This window comes from Eptesicus fuscus, chromosome 7 (genome assembly GCF_027574615.1).
Source record: "Eptesicus fuscus isolate TK198812 chromosome 7, DD_ASM_mEF_20220401, whole genome shotgun sequence".
NCBI classification, from domain to species: domain Eukaryota; kingdom Metazoa; phylum Chordata; class Mammalia; order Chiroptera; family Vespertilionidae; genus Eptesicus; species Eptesicus fuscus.
Window position 1 is genome coordinate 79,338,342 of NC_072479.1, and position 21,468 is coordinate 79,359,809.

General features: G+C 36.5%; 1 protein-coding gene across 1 annotated transcript in view; it reads left to right on the top strand.

Moving 5' to 3' along the window:
• PLCZ1 (phospholipase C zeta 1) overlaps positions 1-21,468 on the top strand; it is a 43,218-nt gene that overhangs the window by 10,489 nt on the left and 11,261 nt on the right. Inside the window, exons 4-9 of the mRNA XM_028143885.2 lie at positions 1,134-1,365; positions 5,289-5,490; positions 8,537-8,681; positions 13,098-13,247; positions 14,274-14,516; positions 16,127-16,274. Of these exons, the coding sequence (XP_027999686.2) occupies positions 1,134-1,365; positions 5,289-5,490; positions 8,537-8,681; positions 13,098-13,247; positions 14,274-14,516; positions 16,127-16,274 (1,120 nt within the window). The remainder of the gene's footprint in view (positions 1-1,133; positions 1,366-5,288; positions 5,491-8,536; positions 8,682-13,097; positions 13,248-14,273; positions 14,517-16,126; positions 16,275-21,468) is intronic.

Here is a 21,468-nt window from a genome sequence, read left to right on the forward strand (position 1 = left end):
GTCTCTCAGGCATGCATCTGTGTTGAGCAGGGCTTTCTTTGTTGAATTATAATTTGTTAACTTGTTGAAATGCCAGGGGGAGAGGACAAGGGGTTTCACTTGGATGTCACTTCTTCTTTAGTTTTTATCCTCTTGGATTATATCCTCTCTGTTATGAATCGTAATGTAAATATCTGTGTTTTCCAACGGTCTTAGGGGACCCTGCTAGTGGTTCTCAACCTGTGGGTCGTGACCCACAGGTTGAGAACCGCTGCTCTAGAGCCTAAGACCATCAGAAAACACAGATATTTACATTACGATTCATAACAGTAGCAAAATTATAGTTATGAAGTAGCAACAAAAATAATTTTATGGTTGGGGGTCACCACAACATGAGGAACTGTATTAAAGGGTCACAGCATTAGAAAGGTTGAGAACCACTGCGTTAGATGCAATTCTCCATCTCTTCCAATTAGTATTGCACAGATAATGATACTAAACTTCTGCTTTTGCTAGTCATTTTCTTACTCAACTTCACAGTGTTGCTGTAACTTCTAATAACTGGACCCAGCCCAATTTTTTCTCTTATGTCATAAAGTTCAGAAATGGAAATTCCAGAACAGCCAGGTGAATCCATGTGTTCTTATTGGAACCTACCTTGTTTGTCACTGTCCCAAATCCTTCATGATATGCAGATACTACCTCCTTCAGGCACTACCTAATTTCTGCAGCACCTGTAGCTTAGTGATCTTGCATGCCTCTGATTTTCTCTGACATTTATGGTGCAGGCTGCATATTAGTAGCATGAGATACATACTGTCTAGCATGGTTTCAAGAAGGCCCTGACAGAGACTGGAATAGGAAAAGAAAATGTGTATTTCAAAAACATACTAGAATATTCATCTTTTTCCAAACCTTATTCTACTCCTGCTACAGTGACCAGGTTTTAAGTGGTGGTGATCCATTAACCTTTTCCCAACTTTGGCATCACTTCCTGCAGTTTTATATATTTTATCTGAGATACTAATCTAATCTAAGATTCATCTTCTTTCAAATATAAGTTGCTCTGTATGTTGTTACCAAATATTCTAATTTATTGTTTGTATATTTTTTTATATTCACAATGTGAGCCCACCAGTGATTTTTTTTAGTAGGCTAATGACAGGCTGAAGCAAGGAAGAATCACCATAGAAGAATTTAGATCAATTTATCGAAGTATTGTATACAGAGAAGAAATTATTGAGATTTTCAATGCGTATTCTGAAAACCGGAAATTTCTTTTTGAAAAAAATCTGGATGACTTTTTGACACAAGAGCAGTATATAGTTAACATGAGTGAAAGTATTGCTTCTGAGATCATTGGAAAATATGAGCCTATTGAAGAAGGTAGGCTTGCATTTCAAAGTTTTATCAAATATTTACATTCTTAGCATTTTTTTATGAACTACAGTTATCAAATTCAAATTTTTGGGTGGGTCAAATTTCTTCTGGATAATATAAAATATTGGTAGTTTTATTCTTGTATTTTATAGCATGTATATATATCTTTTAGAAAGCTACATGGTATTTCTTTCCTATTTCATTTTCCAGCTCCTTCCTTTTAACCATTTTTATATATCTGTCAAATGTTCAGAGATAAGCTTAGTGGTAAAAAGCGATATGAAGATTCTGTTATATGTACTATAATAGAAGAAATTGTCTAAATAGTCATTAATAAGATAAAAATCCAGTTATGGGTAGTCTTCAATCTTTACACATTATATTATTGAAAAAACACATGAATAAATTAGCTAAATGAAAACAATTATAGGAAAGACATAAAATACTACAAAATCACTAATTTCTCCACTTTCTATACACATAATTAACTACAATATTTTAGACACATTTTCAAAATTTTGCTTTTTCTTTATTTTTGAATATAGTCTTGGTTTAAATTAAATGACCACTTAGGCCAGCGATTTTCAACCGGTGTGCCACAAGAATTTTTAAAACATGCAATACCTGACTATTTAGTCAGGGGCACTGACCTCTTTTGCTTTAGATTGTAAAAAAAAAAAAAAAATGACAGAAGTAAACACAAAAATAGCTTTCTAGTGTGAATGTATTGAAATTATACTTATCTTTCTTTGTCAGATTGGGAAAAAATATATTTCCTGGTGTGTTGCAAAATTTTAGTAATTACTTCAGGTGTACCATGAGATGAAAAAGTTTGAAAATTGCTGCCTAGACTAATGAGCTTTCATATATTTTTTATTTTTGTTCCATCTTTCAGTGGATTAGAAAAACTTCAAAATTTTTTATTTATGCTAATTTTTAAATAAAATAATGGAAACATTATATAATAAATTATTTTTATAGTTGCCTAAGTAACAAGTTAAAGCATGGTGTTTAATCCTACAGGAATTAATTGGTAACTCAAAATATTTATTTAACAAGGAGGTATGAAAGTCCAAATTCTGCCTTTGAAAGTTGGTTTATGCCTACCAGTGTTTAACATATAGCATATGAACCAAACTGATTCCTTCACTGAGTCACCCATTCATAATTTATTCAAATATTTATTGTGGCAACCAAGTATGTTTTTAGGGGAGGAAATATAGTGGGAAACAAGGCAAACTAGATCTATTATATTCCTGATGGGGGTTGGAGGAATTTTGACAATGAAGAATTAGAGATACAAAAGTGTAATTTCAAAGATTGCTATGTACTGTGAAAAAATAAAACAGAAAATCAGAGCGAGTAAACCACCCAGGAAGTCTAGTTTAGGTTGGGTGTTTAGGAGATTCCTCTATGAGGCTGTGACATCTGAGCTTAGGCTTAAATGATGAAAAATAATTAGTCATGTCACAAAAATGTGTGAGCAATGTCTGAGCTGAGGGAAGAAAAGTGTTGGACCTGAGTTGGAAAATTCAAGGTACAAGAGGATAGTGCGGCTGGAACTTGGAGAATGAGGGCGAAATGAATTTGGAGGGATAGTCAGGGATCAAATCCTGCCAGTCTTGTAGGTCCTTATTAAGATTTTGGCTTCATGACTCAGTTCTACCTAAAGACTTGGGAGGGTTTTAAGCATAATAGGACTAAATGCAGTGCCAGCAAATGGGAGTTTGATCAGATCACCATTAAAACTTTTTTAGGTTTGCAACAAGATAGTTTGCACCAGAATGTAAAACAACTACAATACTACCACACCTGATGAATTCAGTTAACTTCTTCTTCTTCTTCTTCTTCTTCTTCTTCTTCTTCTTCTTCTTCTTCTTCTTCTTCTTCTTCTTCTTCTTCTTCTTCTTTTTCTTTTTTTAGCAGCAAAGACTTTCTCTAAGGAAGTAGTGAATTGATTTATATTCTGGCTCAAGCCCTTTATCATCAATGACTAGAAATTCACTGATAAGCACTTTCAGTAGAGCTGATTTAGTGAATATTCAAAAAGACATATTTTGGCACTGCTACCTGCAGGTGGTAAAAGATACAACACAGTAATGCGATGGTGGCAATGACATCTTGGAATTGTGTTTGCATTTTAACTATAATATTGCACTGTTCTGTTCATCCATTTCATCTTTTGGAATGTCCTCTGCCTCACTTGGTTTCATACTCAGCCAAGTCTTTGCATTTTATATACATGCTTACTGATCACTTTAGAGGTGTGTTAAGGCCAATTTTAAATATGATTTTTGAGTCCTAAATGTTTCCAAGATTCTCAACTCATCCCATATTGGTATATGACATGTAGCAAATGAGGATTTTAAAAATCCATGAGGTTCTCATCACAATCTTGTAGTTTTAAAGGATACAAAATGAGTTTGATTTCTATTCCATTACCAGAGAACTTTATTTAATTATTTTTTAGTTCAAAGGGTTATAAGCCAATTACTGCTAATTGCACCTGGAAAAAGAATCAATTTATGCAACCGTTACTATTATAATATATGATGCATTTGCCCCACAAGTTCCCATAAATTTGCATGGCTTTGACACAGAAAGCTTGCATGCCTACAGTGTCCTCTATGCATTTTTTCTAGCTTTTATTTTTTATACAAAAATGGTAATAGTATTTTTGAATGCTAAGTTTTTCACTGTTATGATATCATAAACATTTACTTTTGTCACTATATATATTTTTCTGATACATTATTTTAAAAGGCTGTTTAGTATTGTATTATATCTTGGGCTTTAATCTGTTCCCTCCTCTTATTAAGCATTTATAAATCATGCAAGTGTGAGCGTGCTTGCACACTGATCTTTGTTTGACTCTCTATTTCTATAGTATAAATTCCTGGTGATAAAATTCTTTGCTAAGGATCACTCTCTAGTCTAAAACAAATATTCACATCAGCTCTTATTTTAGGATGAAATGAATTATTAACAACAAAAACAACAACAACCAACTTAGAGCTCATATATAGGATAAGTACTCTCATTACCATCATTCCAAACATAGGAGGAAGTTAAATAACATTCTCATTACATAACAAGTGAATAGGTTTAACCCAAGCTGTCTGATTCCACAGCCAGTGTTCTGCTTAAGTAGATAATTTTGGTATAGACCATACTGTGTATAAAAGTTTAGAGATAACTTACTGAAGATGGTAATGTACAAATGACCCAACAATTCAATATTAAGCATTTGTGTCAAAAGATATGTACAGATTGTTTATAGCAGCACTTTTTGTAATAACCCCAAACTGGAAATTATCTAAATGCTTATCAAAAATAGAATCGATAAATAAATTGTGGTGTAATCACTCAATGGCATACTATACAGTATGGGAACAAACAATGTCTAACTGAAAGAATAAATCTTAGAAATGATGTTGAGTAAAATAAACCAGTCACAAAATACCAGCTGTATGAGATCATTCATAGAAAGCACAAAACCAAGAGACAATGAAGATATGCTGTTAGAAGCCAGACCATTGAATACCCTTGGGTGGGTTGTGGGGAGAGATTGAATGTTAGCAAGAAGCAAGCTTTTGGGGTGCTCTGATGTTGTGACCTGTGACCTGGGTGCTTGTTAGCTAGATGTTTAGCTTGTGGAAATTCATTGATCTATGACATTTGTACTTGTGTATATTTTTAATATATTAAAAAAAATCAGATGTAATTGAATAATACATTCTGTACATTAATGTTGAAGAATTAAGGGTATTGCTTAGAAAAATTTGTTTCCAAAGACAAAAATAATATTAATGTTAATTCTAAATGAATATTTTAGAAACATGCTCTATTACTGAATATGTTTTAAAGTGAGATATAATGTTTATACTGCTAATGATATTATTACACCTTTTTACTTCTTTTTTTTATAGTTAAGCAAGCAAGCCAGATGTCATTTGAAGGTTTTATAAGATACCTGTGCTCATCTGAATGCCTACTATTTAGTAAAGAATTTAATAATGTTTATCAAGATATGCACCAACCATTAAGTGATTATTTTATCTCAAGTTCACATAATACATACTTGATATCTGACCAACTACTGGGGCCAAGTGACATTTGGGGATATGAAAGGTATTTATTTGGATCTTAAATTTATTACATTTTAAAACCCTTGGAATTTCCCTCTGGTGTCTGCCTCCATTGGTGGGAATTCGCAGTAAAAGCAGGCTGTGCATATTAGGCAATCACATAGGGAAGAGCCATTTTGATTTGCACATATCTTGGAGACCCAACCTTTCGGTGACTATGCAATCTTTCACTTTCCTCCTAATTCTAGCTGCTGACCTCCTTTTCCCAGTTAAATTGTTTCTCCAACTTAAAATCTAAGTAAATACATAACTTTACAAACTCAGAAGTGTATCCACTTAGAATTCTGTAAGAATAGCCCAACTCATAGCTATCCATTCATTATAGAATTTTCTATTCATACTTTATTAGTTTAATTAAAAATATAAATTTTAAACAGGTTGATTTAGAAATATAATTACTTTTTAATTCCAAAAATATGTTACACCCAACTGAATATTTAAATTTAAATTTAATTATAATTCTTCCTCTATTTCTCTACCCACTTGTGGAAGATATCATTTTAGATCATTTTAGAAGACAATTCTTTTAAAATTTCTTTATTCATGAGAGGTGGTGTAATGTAATGCTTACCTATTAATGTTTAAGTTTTTGGTACTGATTTTTCCTCACTTTTTCTCATTTGTTAATTATGTGACAAACATAAACTCCTTGTGCCTAATTGCCTCATCTTTAAAAGAAAAAAAAACTAATATAAGCTTTCCTAATAGCATTAAATATTTTAATCCATATAAAGCCCCTCAAACTTATTTAAGTGGATCATTTCTATACAGAGACAGTAATTTTCATTATTCATTCCCCAAAAAGGGGTCAATGTGAAATAGTAGAAAATGGCTTCACCACTGGAGGAGACTTTCTCTTACATACTTTCTTGTATATTCCTCTGAGTAACTCACATCACTTTTGCTGGGAATCATATCAAGGAGTCAAAATATGTAGTTTGGTAAAGGTTGTTTGGATCCAAGGATGAAATCAGAACTATCGAGAGAAGTATGTAGCAACAATCAATATTAGGTAGGTTGTCATTCATGAAAAGTTTTCTTCTACAACTGAATTTTTGGTAGTTTTTTTTGGTCTTTTGTTTTCCCAATAGAGAGTTCAGGATTATTCTCTGTTAGCACCCCAAGCAACTGATATCTGTGTTGATAAACAGGGCAAAAAATATACTTTGATAATAACTGAGAGGAAGGCAAAACAAACATTCTTTCCTGGAAATTACCAAACTTTACAAACTGGTATTGATCATTCTACAATTTAAAATCCAAATAAATAAACACATAAGGTGAGAAATAAAATCAGTTTGATTTCTACACATATAGCCCATTTTAGAACTTGTACTTAAAATTAGGTGGCCACCTTATTTGCCCATGGAACTACCAGCAGGTCAAACAAGATTTCCTTAGAAGAGGGTTCTCAGGATATTCCTCCAACACTGGGACAAGTGGACTAAGACACTGAGATTTTACATTACAGTGCATCTCTATATGCCCGAATAAAGCAGTGTGCACTTAAAAAGTAAGACAAAATGGTTTTAAAAAGCAAACCACCTCAAAACCTCAACAAATAACTTATGAACCATTTAGCTTTATGCTGCTTTAGTGAAGCCTCCAATATAAATAAAATTTATTAATTCTCTTCCCCTTTAATGCCCTACCTCCTCAGGTCATTTTCATCTTTTATCTATGTTATTCCCAAAGGAACATAAGGTCCTTTTTTTTTTCTTTTTTCTTTTGTTTTTCTCCCCGAATTCAACACCTCAACTTCAGTGACATAATTACTTTATCTCTCCTCAGTTACACTCCTACCTAAATATTGCTGGAGTCATCTCCCTAACAAGTTGACTAAAATGATACCCAAAGAAATACTAGATCTAAAATGTCTATTTTTTGTGAGTGGTTTATTCGGAACTCTGTATTTCTGTTGAAAGAATCACTGATTCCACATCAAATACTTTGTGCTGGGAGCACACTCTCTTCTTCAGGTTTTTATGTCTCAGGGAAACATTTCTCAAATTCTTCACATTTTATGTCAGATAATTCTTTGTTTACCAGCGTTCCTGGCCTCTACCCACTAGATGCCAGTCACAAACCTCTCCTCCATCCCCAGTTATGGTAACAAAAAATGTCTCCACACATTGTCAAATGTTGCCTAGGAGGCAAAATTGTCCTGACTGAGAACCGCTGGCCTGGACACAGTGGGCTAAATTAATATTTGTTTTGGAAAACAAATGCTAACTTGGTTTTCTATGGGAAAAATGACTTCATGTATGGCAGGGACCTTTTTTTTTTTAAACCATCTCCCTGATACATGAGTAGCACATCTAAGATTCTGATGTTTCAAATCAGCTTCTTTTCATTCATTTGTCTCTCTTCCAAGATTTTGTTTAGAGGATCACTTCTGTCTGCCTTCCATTTTCTTCTTACATATCTATAGCTCTCAGTTTTTTCTAATATAAACACAGTAAATATTTATTTATTTATTTAATATATTTTTATTGTTTTCAGAGAGGAAGGGAGGAGAGAGAGAGAGAAACATCAATGATGAGAGAGACTCATTGATTGGCTGCCTCCTACACGCCCCCTACTGGGGATGAGCTCACAACCCTGGACATGTGCCCTTGAGCAGAATAGAACCTTGGACGTTTAAGTCCGCAGGCCGATGCTCCATCCACTGAGCCAAACAAGCTAGGGTGACAATAAATATTTATTGATAGTGAACTATATAACAAACGTTTTCTATGAGACGTATAGAACTTAAAGCATAAGTAATAGGTAGAAATTGCAGGAGTCAGAGCCCAGAGCCCTGCCCGTGGCACCCTCTTGGCGGTGCTGGAACTGTGGTTGGCCATAGTTGCTCCATGTTAGGCCATGCTCACAGTAAAGAAGAAGAAAAGTGTGTTCAGTTCAACACAACAACTTAGCTTTGTTATGACTTCATTTACAAATTTATTGCAAAATTGCAAGTAGTCTTTGGAACATTTTAACATTTTTAATGATCCAGGAATGACTTTATTTTGTTTACATTTTGCTAGTGCCCTTGTGAAAGGATGCCGGTGTCTGGAAATTGATTGCTGGGATGGATCACAAAATGAACCTGTTGTGTACCATGGTTATACACTCACCAGCAAACTCTTGTTTAAAACTGTTATTCAAGCCATACAAAAATATGCATTCATAGTACGTGCGTATCTTTATTAAATTATATTTAAACACAATATAATTTACATGTTTCAAAATTCTATGATCCTTGGTATTAGTGTGGATTAGTGACAATTAAAATTATGGGTTATGATCCATTAGTAGGCAATGGAATTCATGCAGTATATAGTTAATGATAGATTTATCAAAGTTAATCTCCAGTAGTAAGGTACATGTTTCACGGAACTTTATGTTTAATTATATAAAATGTGTGTTTATTTCATCATAAATATATTTCTTAATGTATGAAAAAGTTTGAGAAATATTCTTTTATATAATAGTAGTTCTATATAATAATAAATATTTTACCAATATTCAACTATTTTACTTTCAAGATACAAAAATAAAACGCGTTAAAAATGTATTATCTCCATTGTTGACTTTTTTAATGACTATGGTGGCAACTATTTTATTAAAATATCTTCTTATTGATTTTAAACAGAGAAGGGAGAGAGAGAGAGAGAGAGAGAGAGAAACATCAAAGAGAGAGAAACATTGAAACATTGACTGGCTGCCTCCTGCATGTCCCATACTGGGGAATGAGCCTCCATCCCAGGAATGCCCTGACCAGGAATCGAATTAGTGACCTCCTGGTGCATGGGTCTTCGCTCAACCACTGCGGCATAATGGCTGGGCAAGTGGCAACTATTTCTACAGCAAAAATGTTTAGAAGTTTATTTTGAATTTAAAAATTATTATTCAATTGTTAAAGCTAGATTCAAAGATCCAGTTCTTTCTAGAGCTTCTAAAGTCAGCTTACAAATCCAAAGCGTATAAATTGGGTAGGTTTTAATAATCACTCAGTTTTGAATACTTGGCCCCATTTACATACTTGGCTAATTAAGCACCTTTATATATTTTAAATTGTTTTTGTTAACTTAGTATATTTGATTTCTTTCTTAAGTAGTTCAATTATAAAATTGAAGATATTTAATCTAATCTTACTGAATACTTAATGTATATCTAATAAATTAATGCATATCTATTAAATTAGACATAAATTTGATAAACTTAAAGTTCTCATAAATAGATCAGTGTATTAACTATAAAAATAAACATAACTTGCTCTGGCTGGTTTGGCTCAGTGGATAGAACATTGGTCTGCAGACTGAAGGGTTCCAGGTTCGATTCTGGTCAGGGGCACATGCCTGGATTTCGGGATCAATCCCCAGTAGGGGGCATGTAGGAGGCAGCCTATCAATGGTTCTCTCTCCTCATTGATATTTCTCTCTCTCCCTCTCCCTTCTTCTCTGAAATCAATAAAAATAAATAAAAAGTAATAAAAATAAACATAACTTAAATAAATTGCTGTATCATTTATTAGAAATATAGTATAAAGTAAGTAAATATTTACAAAATATAAAATATGAAAAATTTCTTAATTTAAAATGTTGATGAATGGCATTGATTTTCTTAAACATACAATTTCTAATAATTCTAAATTTATATCTTTATCCTAACTTCCTGCTTGAACTCTACACCAATACAGACAACTACACACACATTCTACTTGCATATTTAACAGGCGTATTTAACATAAGGTATTTAGATTTGAGCTCCAGATATTCCTCTTCTGCCAGTCCCACTCTTCTCACGGTCTTCCCAATTTCATTGAATGGTAACTTCTATGTATTTAAGCCTAAAAGAAATCATTATTGTCAACTTTAACTCTCTCCTCCTTTTCTCGAACATCTCAGTCAGTTTTTTAGCAAGTCCTGTTGGCTCTACTTTCTTTAATCCCTTCTTCCCATTCTCATTGTCACTGTCCTGGTCAACCACCATCCCCTCTCACATGGATTATTGCAATGACTTCATATCCAATGTTCCTGCTTTTCTTCTTCCTTCCCCGCAGTTTCATCTCAATGTATCAGCCAGAGTGACTTTTTGGTAAATCAGATCATGTCATTCCCCTTCTCAAAACTTTCAATCCCACTCAGAATGAAAGCTACAATCCACACTGGGACTCCCAAAATCCTACATCCCCTGTTTTCTGTCACCTCTCCTATCCTTTGGCCTTTGTCCCTTGTTTGCTTGTCTATTCTGGCCTTCTTACTCTTTTTCAGACATGTCTCAAAGCCTTTGAACTTGCAATTCTTTTTCCAAATATGTGTATAGCAAACTCTTTCACTTAATCCAGGGTGGGTAACGAAGGGAAAAAAATATATAGAGACAATCTTAAAAGTCAAAGGTCTTGCAAGGATGGAAACCCTTACAGCTTCTAAGACTTCAAAGAGAAGGAGACAAAATGAAAAAAAAGGCTTTGAGCAGCAAGACTCAATGAACTTTCTCAATTGAACAGCATAAGTCAATTTTGTGGCAAAGATGAGGTTGAAGGTTGGATTTTCTACCATTAACTTGGGAAAGAGATAGCAATGAAATAAAGTAGATTTGGTAACTTGATTGAGGACATAATTTTGGGCATAGATACTGGCACATGCAACTTATTTAGAAGCAAATACATAAGGAAACTAATTTTTAAAGTTAATGGTATTGTCAAAAACCAAAACAAAACACAAGTGTGACGCAGGTGAGCATGAAAACAACCCTGGGTCAGGAAGTGAGCTATAAGAAAAGCAAACTCCTCAATACTTACTTCAGATGTGCCACGAAGGATAAAAGACAAGAGGACTTTTCTAGAGGTTAGAGCCAAGGACCACCACAGAAGCCAAAAAAAAAAAAAAAAAAAAAAAAAAAAAAGAGCTTTCCCCATCTGCTAAGCTATCACTTTGCCTAGTTTCAAAATCACTTTTTATTTTTGGAAAATTCTTTACATGTTCTCTTAATATTAGACGGAGTCTACATATGTGTGTATAAGAACGTATATTATAGTAGGCTGAATATGGGTCCCTGAAGAAATTAGGTCCTCATTTTTGGAACCTCTAAATGCTACTCTATTTACAAAAATGGGTATTTACTAATGTGATAAAGCTAAATAATTTGAATGAGAGGATTTTTTAAATCCTGGATTATCTGTTTGGGCCCTAAATGCCATCATATGTATCCTTATGAGGGAGACAAAGGAATATTTCAAGCACACAGGGGAGGAAACCATGTGAAGACACTGGGGAGGGAGGACAGAGATTGGAGTGATAGGGTCACAAGCCAAAGAATGTTGGCAACACCGGAAGCTGAAAGAGACAAGGAACAGATTTGCCCTGGAGCCTGTTGATACTTTGAAATATTTTTTTAGCCAGTGAAACTGATTTTAAATTTTTGGCCTCCAGAATTGTGAGAGAATACATTTCTGTTGTTTCAAGCAACCAAGTTTTAGTAATCTGTTACAGCAGCCACAAGAAAGTAAGATTCTGATCCATTAAATAGGTATAATATATATCCTATTTAAATGTCTGGGATAATGCAGCAGACCCTGTAATTCCCTGGCTTGCTTATAAAGTTGGTAAATTTGTGTCCTGATGATCATATATGGAGACAAAATAATTTTGAATAAGATCCAAAAATGAGTGATGCTCTCTATTTTGTAGCAAATTTCAAATTTACAGAGGTGAGAAAGGGCAGAAAATGTCTTTGTAGAGTCACCCTTCTTTAATATATCTCCTGTATTATTAAAAACTAGAAATATCTTTATTGTTGTTTTAAATGATAAAACAGTAAGTTTTGATTTTAGCATTTAAAATGGAAAAAGTAGAAAATTAACATTTTCCTTAACTTATCAGTGTTAAAGTTTTTTCCCTCACATTTAAACACATATAAATAAACACATACGTATGTACGGTATTTTGAAAAATAAAAGTGTAGCCTTATATTCTCTGGCAACTGCTTTTCTTCATAAGACTATAGACCTATTTCTACAGCAGTGTACTAGTATATAGCTGCACCTCCTTTTTTTTTTTTTGCACCTCCTTCTTAACCGAACTATATTATCTCTTTAAATGGATATGCCATTATTTTTTTTTATATTTTATTGATTTTTTATAGAGAGGAAGGGAGAGGGATAGAGAGCTAGAAACATCGATGAGAGAGAATCATTGACCAGCCGCCTCCTGCACACCCCCTACCAGGGATGTGCCTGCAACCAATGTACATGCCCTTGACCGGAATCGAACCTGGGAACTTTCAGTCCGCAGACCGACGCTCTATCCATTGAGCCAAACCAGTTTCGGCTGGATATGCCATTATTGATTTAAATAAGTATCTGTTGTTGTATGCTTCAGTTGTTCCCTATACTTCTGGTGCAAATAGTAATCATTTTTCTTTTCCTATAGATTTAATGTTCTCTGATTTGTCAAACTTAAACGTACTCTCAGTTTAAAAAATAATTATTTTCCAAAGGTACGGAACATTAGAAGGGGTAAAATAGATTAAGTGCTTCTTTTAATTACATTAAAATTATTAAGGAGTTCTGAGAAATAACTGTGGTAATGGTTCATTTTTTAGACATCTGACTACCCAGTGGTGCTCTCTTTAGAAAATCACTGCTCCCCTTCCCAACAAGAAGTGATAGCAGACATTTTGCAGTCTGTTTTGGGAGATGCCTTGCTGTCTGATATGCTTGATGATTTTTCAGACAAATTACCTTCACCAGAGGTAACATTTTATCATAGAAGCTCAGGTTAAGACCAAAAGAAAAAAATATGTCACTATGCTATTGGTTCATGAAACTGGGTTAGAGATCGTTGAGAATGCTTAAATTGGATTATTTGTAGAGGTGTATCTTTGCAATGTGTTGCTTAGAAATGTTTCTATGGACCTTTAGGTGAATATATTTTGTATGTTAAGAATTGTGTACAAATTGAAATGTCTATGTATTTATCCTCACAACCTCAGCCCAATGCCTCAGCACCTGGGTGGCAGGTTCCCTATTTTAATCTGCTCACTGTAACTGTCTCTATGGTCCCTTTCCACGTTCAGTTGAGCATATGCTAGTATTTGGTTTAAAAAAGGTACCCCCCCCCATCCTACCCTCAGGATTTCAGTTTGATTTCCAGCTATTTATTTTATTATTCCTGGTCTTAACCACATTTTTCACTTTCTCATCTCCTCACAACCTACCTAATCGGGATTCCTCTTGCAACTGCACCGTGGTAAATATCTCATTTTGGTCATCAAATACTTTTCTGATGATAAATTCTAATGGACCTATTTCAGTCTTTATTTGACTTATTCCCTTGACAGCATCAAACACTGGGGCTGCCTCCTTCCTCTCCTTAAAGCACTTTCTTGTGTTAACTCCACATTTTTTAGGCTTTCTTCATTCTTCCCTGACCCTTCCTTCTTAGTTTCCTCTGCTGGCCCCAATTTTTGCCAGATGATAAATGAACTCTTTTTTTTTTTTTTTTTTTGCAGGATAGTATTGTTTAACAACAAAGAGTTTAATTTTGCTATGTCATCATTTTGGTGCAGAACAGTCTTTTTTAAATATTTGAATATTTCCCTTTATATTTTTTACTCATTTTATTTAATTGAGTGAAAAATTTAAAGATGAAGGTGTTTTGACAGTGTTACTACTGTGAGCTAACTGCAAATCTGATGAAAGACTTTCCAGTGACTGTTACAAATGCAAACTTACCTATAAATGTGTAATTGTATCTGTCTTTCAAATTGTCTCTGTAGGCATTAAAATTCAAAATATTAGTTAGAAACAAGAAAATAGGAACTTTAATAGAAACCCATTCAAGGAGAGGTTTGGATAAGCATGGTAAAGTAGAGGAATTTGAAGAGTATGAAGATATAGGTCATGAAGAGGAAGTGGACAAAGCCAAAAGTTCAAGATCATTGGCTATTTTAACAAACAGTCCAGAAAAGGAAGCAGAGTCAAAGACTACAGCTGGATTTGGACTTTTCAGGAAAAAGAAGGTGAGATCATGATTTGAGAAAATCTTACAAGTGATTGAAAAGTTGTTTTATTTTCTTTTTGGTGGAGAATTAAAATATATTTTTTAGAGAGAAATATTTTTTCTCCTTATAAAAACTTTAGTTTATCATTCAATTTTTTTTGGGAAAAATTAGCAGTAGAAAATAATTTTTAAAAGTTATCTCTTTTCCTTTTGTTTTAATCTCTTTCTCTATAGTGACAAATATTATGTGGTATTATGTGCTAGGCATTGCGCAGTGTACAAAAGATACAAACAATATAATGTCTTTGCCTTCAAGAAGATCAGACTGTCAGAGATAAGAGAATCACTGTTTGTAAAATATCCTATATAATAAAAGCCTAATATGTAAATCAACTGAATCATGGAATGACCAGTGAAACGCCCGGTTCCTATGATGTGCACTGACCACCAGGGGGCAGACGCTCAATGCAGGAGCTGCCCCAAGCCCACAAGCTCCAGGCCAGCCAAGGCGGGTTCCAGCAGGGGGCCCCCTGATTACCCTGCTTGTCGCCCTGGCAAGCAGGTGGTGGCGGGGGGTCAAAGGAGGGACCAGCCAGTGAGGGGGCGGCACCAGGCTGGCCAAGGGGGCTGCCAGCAGGAGCCCCTGATTGCCCTACCGGTCGCCCCACAGATGGGCCCTTATCGCTGGCCAGGTCTAGGGACCCTACCCGTGCATGAATTTCATGCACTGGGCCTCTAGTAGTATTATAAGTATACAAATTAACATGACATAAGAAGGCATATCAGCTTGCAAGTGATAGAAACAAATTTATCTATTTTAAGTAAAAGTTATTATTTTTGGTGCAATTAATTAATAATTGCCCTACATAAATGAAAAGTTTAGGGAAAGGAATGTTACTTTCAGGAAAGACTTGGTATCATTTCTCCAGCAAAGTCCACAGAACTTTGTTTTTTTCTCCAACTTTAGACTCACTTTCCCTATATTGGTGCAAGACTGTATCTGCTTTCAGGTTCCAATCCAGTGGCAGGCCCATCTAGCTCTCAGATGACCAAGCAAATTCTTTTTGTACATTGGCTTTGACCCAGTTATTTGCACATCCCTGAACCTATTAATGTTGCTACGGAAGGCAAAGCTTTGATTAGTCAGGCCCAGTTCATATTATCGATACTTAAGCACATAGATTTAGCATGAGCACAAAATGTTTTTCCCAAACAAAACTTGGGAAGCGGCTAACAGAAGTATAGAGCATATAGATGCAGGGCTGTAAAAGAGCCAATGAATACTCTACAACAGAAGTTACTCCAAGATGTTATATCATCCTGGAAATATGACTTACTCAGGACTAAAATTCCTAAATTTGCAAATTCATGACAGCAAACTGAAGTCTTTGGGAAAAAGAAAATAACAGTTACATTAATTGGGAATTTTAGGTTTGAGCTATTTCATCTTAACATAAAGTACTGTCATAAAATATAATCACATTGACCCAATTCAAATAGTTTTTGAGGAGATAATCTTTTGAAAAGACCCAAATTGTTGATTTGAATGCATATTTTCTCTGTTGGAAAAAAAATTCAAGTTATTTGTGCAAAAATGTGAAATTACTGCTTTATTTTTACACTTTGAAGGTAAAAGTGGCCGTGGCCCTATCTGATCTTGTCATTTATACTAAAGCTGAGAAGTTCAGAAACTTTAGCTATTCAAGAGAGTATCAACAATTCTATGAAAGTAATTCTATTGAGGAGTCAACAGCTCGGAAACTTTCCAAGTTAAGAGGTAAATTCCTATGGTTCAAAAAATTTCATAAATCTCATAAAATTTCAACATGTTTAGCATATTTTAAAAAGGTTATATGCCTCAAGTACATTAAGTTTTATTTCACAGAACTCAACCAATAGTCAACTTCTTTAAATCATGAAGTTTTGATTGAGACTGTCTAGTGTGGACATCTCCGTGGCTGGGGCTGTGATGAGTGGTTTACATGGGAGGGCAGAGAGTGACAATTTTGCACAGAAAGGCAGAACCAAATTTACAAGTAACATGAACTTTGTCCTGAAATCAAAGGGGGATCAGGAGAAGATTGAAATCTCAGGAATTACATGATTTCTGGTGTGTTTCTGAAAGATGTCTCGATAGCCCCATAAGGGTGAGACTGTCTATAGGGAAGAGAGGATGAAGGCCTCGGTGAGAGTGGAGCCAGGGTGAACTCTTTGGACTTAGGATCTGAGAGGTAGAGTTAAGTAGACCTGGAGGCTGTCGTATGTCTGAGGTGAAGGAGAGGGAGGAAACTGCACCCAGGCCAGACTACCAGGCGGCTGAGCTGAGTGCGCATTGCCACAGCACACCTGTAGAGGGACATTTGTCTCTGCATCTTCTTTTGCCTGTGTTCTGATTCTAAATCGGAGGTGGGTTATTCTGTTTGGTGGAGCCCAGACGCAACAAAGCCTGGGAAACACAGTGGGAGGCAGACCCTACCCTCTTCTCAGACTTATATGGCAGGGAATATCCTCAACTTACAAACGGATGGGTCGCTAACTCAACAGTCAGATGACTCAAAGTGCTTCTGAGAAATTGCAATCTACCATCTTGTGTAAAAATTGACACCTGCAACTGACTTGTGGAAGGCTGTTGGCTGTTTGGAAATGTGGATTTTGATATATTTGTTGGTTAACCTCATTGGGTTGGCCACTGGTACCCATGCATTTGGAGGTATGTTTTAGCTCATCTCCTTAAATTTCCTATTAGAAAGACCCTGAATATTATAGATCTTGGATGTTTTTGTTTTTAAATTGCAGATAGTGACCAAAATCACTTCAGTAGGCATGGACCAAAGTTGACATAATGTAATGTAATGTAATGTAATGTAATGTAATGTAATGTAATGTAATGTAATGTAGTATATGTATGCAGTGAGAATAAGTATTTTATTTATAAATTATAATTGTGTGTGTGTTGGGTTGTGATACAAATATATTTTTCACTGTAAAGTCTTGTCAACAGTGTTTAAATTTGAATGATCTACTTTATTGTTCCCTGTCCTTTCAAACAATTGAGTGTTCTCTGTTGTTGTTCATGGGGACAGGACCTTTAGGTACAACAAAAGGAGTAATAATTCTCTCACTCTGATTATATTAAACACTTGCTCAAATACTGAAAAGGGACTGGGTAATTCTGAGTAGAGTTAAAAAGTGTAGGATCACCATTTCTTTGGATAGAGTATAGAGCATTTTTCTTGAACCCAAAGTCAATAGTAAATAATTAGTGAAATAGGCAAAGGTGTACTGCAAGGATGTTCATCATTATTAAAAACATAATAAAAGCCTAAGTGACCGTTAAGGCAGAACGACCAGAACGACTGGTCGCTATGCTGTGTACTGACCATCAGGGGGCAGACAATCAATGCAGGAGCTTCCCCCTGGTGGTCAGTGTGCTCTGGGAGCGCCGCTCAGCCAGAAACCAGGCTCATGGCTGGCAAGTGCCATAGCAGTGGCGGGAGCCTCTCCTGCCTCTGTAGCAGTGCTAAGGAGCAGTGAGCTGAGCAGTAAGGAGGAGCAAGCAGGCGGGCGGTAAGGAGTGAGGGGTCCTGGACTGTGTGGGGAGCGGGCCTAAGCCAGTAGGCGGACATTCCCCAAGAGGTCCCAGACTGTGAGAGGGCACAGGCTGGGCTGAGGGACCCCTCTCCCCTCCATTGCATGAATTTCATGCACCAGGCCTCTAGTTAAGTTTATAATAAGAAAAAATAAGAAACAGCAATGTCCATACATATATTTTTTAGTCATCCTATCTAATAATAGACAAATATGCAAATTGACCGCACCTTCGCTACACCCAAGCCACGCCCACCAGCCAAGACACACCCACCAACCAATCAGGACGAGTATGCAAATTACCCCAACAAAGATGGTGGCTAATTTGCATATCAAGACAGCATCGAAAGAAGCCAAGAGCTGCAGAAGGGAGTAAAGCTTCGAAGAAGCAAGCAAGCCTGGTGGGGGGGAGGAGAAGGGAGGACCGAAGTCAGGGCCGGAGGCGAAGGGAAAAGCAGGCGGGCTGGCGGAGAAGGCGGGGCAGGCGACAAGGGAGGAGCGGAGGCGGGGCCGGGGGCGAAGGGAAAAGCAGGCGGGCTGGCGGAGAAGGTGGGGCAGGCGACAAGGGAGGAGTGGAGGCGGGGCCGGGGACGAAGGGAAAAGCAGGCGGGCTGGCGGAGAAGGCGGGGCGGGCGACAAGGGAGGAGCGGAGGCGGGGTAGAGTGCAGCAGGAAATCCTATTGCAGGATTTTTCCTGCAACGGGAACGCTAGTTAAAAATAATATGGTAGGTGAATATTATTGAAGTGGAATGATTTTCATGTTATTTTAGTAAATAAAAATAAGTTCATAAAAGGGAATAAATAATATTCAATTTAAAATAAATATGAACATATGACAAAAGAATGAAAATATTTATACCAAGATGTTATCAGTGGTTATTATTTTAGTGAAAAGATTATATGTGGTTTTATTTTTTTTTTTTTTTTTTTTGTAAATATATTTTATTGATTTTCCACAGAGAGGAAGGGAGAGGGACAGAGAGCTAGAAACATCGATGAGAGAGAAACATCGATCAGCTGCCTCCTGCACACCCCCCACCAGGGATGTGCCCGCAACCAAGGTACATGCCCTTGACCGGAATCGAACCTGGGACCCCTCAGTCCGCAGACCGACGCTCTATCCACTGAGCCAAACCGGTTTCGGCTGGTTTTATTTCTTATTTTTAAAATTTGATTTTCTCATTTATCTAAAATGAAGATGAATTGCATTAGTAATAACAGCATATTTTTATTTCTAAAGGTCAATCTCAGAAGTAACAAAAGCATATTATGTTAAGAGTCTATAGTGATTATTCATGCTTATTGCTTTGTAGATGAGAAAAAATAAAGCACAGAAGAACACATTTTAGCTAAAGATAAACATCTAGCTTAGTACTGGATAAGGGATCATGATACTGGGATGCACATGCATTTAAATATGAGTAGCTTCAAAATACACTTTTGTCTCAAAGAGTGTATAACTTCTAAAAATGAGAGCTGATGAAGTTAACTGTAATTAGTGTTAACTTTAGTAACTAATTTTTTGCTTGATAATGCTTCCTAAAGAATAATATTCAGGATGAGTATGGCAATGGTTCTGTTCTAGTTGACTAGCAAACACAGTGGGCTATAGGCATTAATCATTTATCCCATAACTGGACACCATATTAGAAAGAATAGGTGTCTCAGAGAAACAAAAAATTGTGTTAAAAAATTTGAAGGAGTGACCAATGGTAGAAGGTGTAAATTAGTTTTGCATCACAAGTAATTTAAATAGAATATATGAAGGTGAAGGGATTAAGATGTACAAATTAATTATTACAGCATAGTCATGAAGATGTAAAATACAGTATAGGAAATATAGCCAATAAAATTCTAATAAATATGGTGTCAGGTGGATATAAGATTTATTGGGATGATCACTTAGTAAGTTATATAATGTACAATCATTGGGGTATATACCTGAAACTAATATAATAGTGTATGTCAACTAAAATTGAAAAATTGAAAAAATGATTGGAATAAAAAAATAAAGTGTCAATAAATAAAAATAGAAACATAAAGAATATATAAGTAGAAACAAAAAATATATAAATTCAAATAAATTATGTGTGTGTGTTAATGTACACTACAGGTATAGACCTTATCTCAGTAAGAAAAACAATTGAAATAATCAGAAACATTGGGAGATAGCAAATTTTTTAATTTTTTTCCAGTGGAAGGATGCAAACAGAAATGGAATGAATTTTGGGGGAAGATGTAGTGGTGGTTGGGATTGGCAGCTGAATTGAATAACTTAAGGTCCCATTCAACCCTGGGAATCTATTAAATATTCAACTGAGTTAATAATAGCATCATATAACTTTATATGACTTACATGTGATTATGTCCTAGCGTGAAAACCAAAGTAAGGCAAAATCTGGAATGATACTACTTTTTTAAAAAAAAGAATGCATTTTATTTTGGAATTTTATATATCCTTATGTGAAAGTGAAATTAATTTGGTTGTAAACCACCCCCCCAAAAAAATCCCCCAAACATGTTATCTAATCACTTTTTCTCAGGTGAATGATTAGTGTGCATAAAATCCTATCTAATAAAAGAGTAATATGCAAATTGACCATCACTCCAGGACACAAGATGGCTGCCCCTATGTGGTCAAAGATGGCTGCCTCCATGTGGATACAAGATGGCCACCACAAGATGGCCTGCAAGGGAGGGCAGTTGTGGGCAGTTGTGGGGGACCCAGGCCTGCAGAAGAGGGCAGTTGGGGGGACCAGACCTGCAGGGGAGGGCGGTTGTGGGCAATCAGGCAAGCAGGGAGGGCAGTGAGGGGTGACTGGGCCAGCAGGAGAGGGCAGTTGGGGGGGGACCAGGCCTACAGGGGTGGACAGTTGGGGGGTACCAGGGCAGCATGGGAGGGCAATTGGGGGGGAGGGCAGGCCTGCAGGGAAGGGCAGTTGGGAAGGGGACCAGGCTGCAGGGGAGGACAGTTGGGGGTACCCAGGACTGCAGGGGAGGACAGTTGCGGGGGACCCAGGACTGCAGGGGAGGGCAGTTGTGGGCAATCAGGCCAGCAGGGAGGGCAGTTAGGGGTGACTGGGCCAACAGAGGAGGGCAGTTGGGGGAGATCAGGCCAGCAGGGGAGGGCAGTTTGGGGGACCAGGCCAGCAGGGGAGGGCAGTTGTGGGCAATCAGGCCAGCAGGGAGGGCAGTTAGGGGTGACTGGGCCAACAGAGGAGGGCAGTTGGGGGAGATCAGGCCAGCAGGGGAGGGCAGTTTGGGGGACCAGGCCAGCAGGGGAGGGCAGTTGTGGGCAATCAGGCCAGCAGGGAGGGCAGTTAGGGGTGACTGGGCCAACAGAGGAGGGCAGTTGGGGGAGATCAGGCCAGCAGGGGAGGGC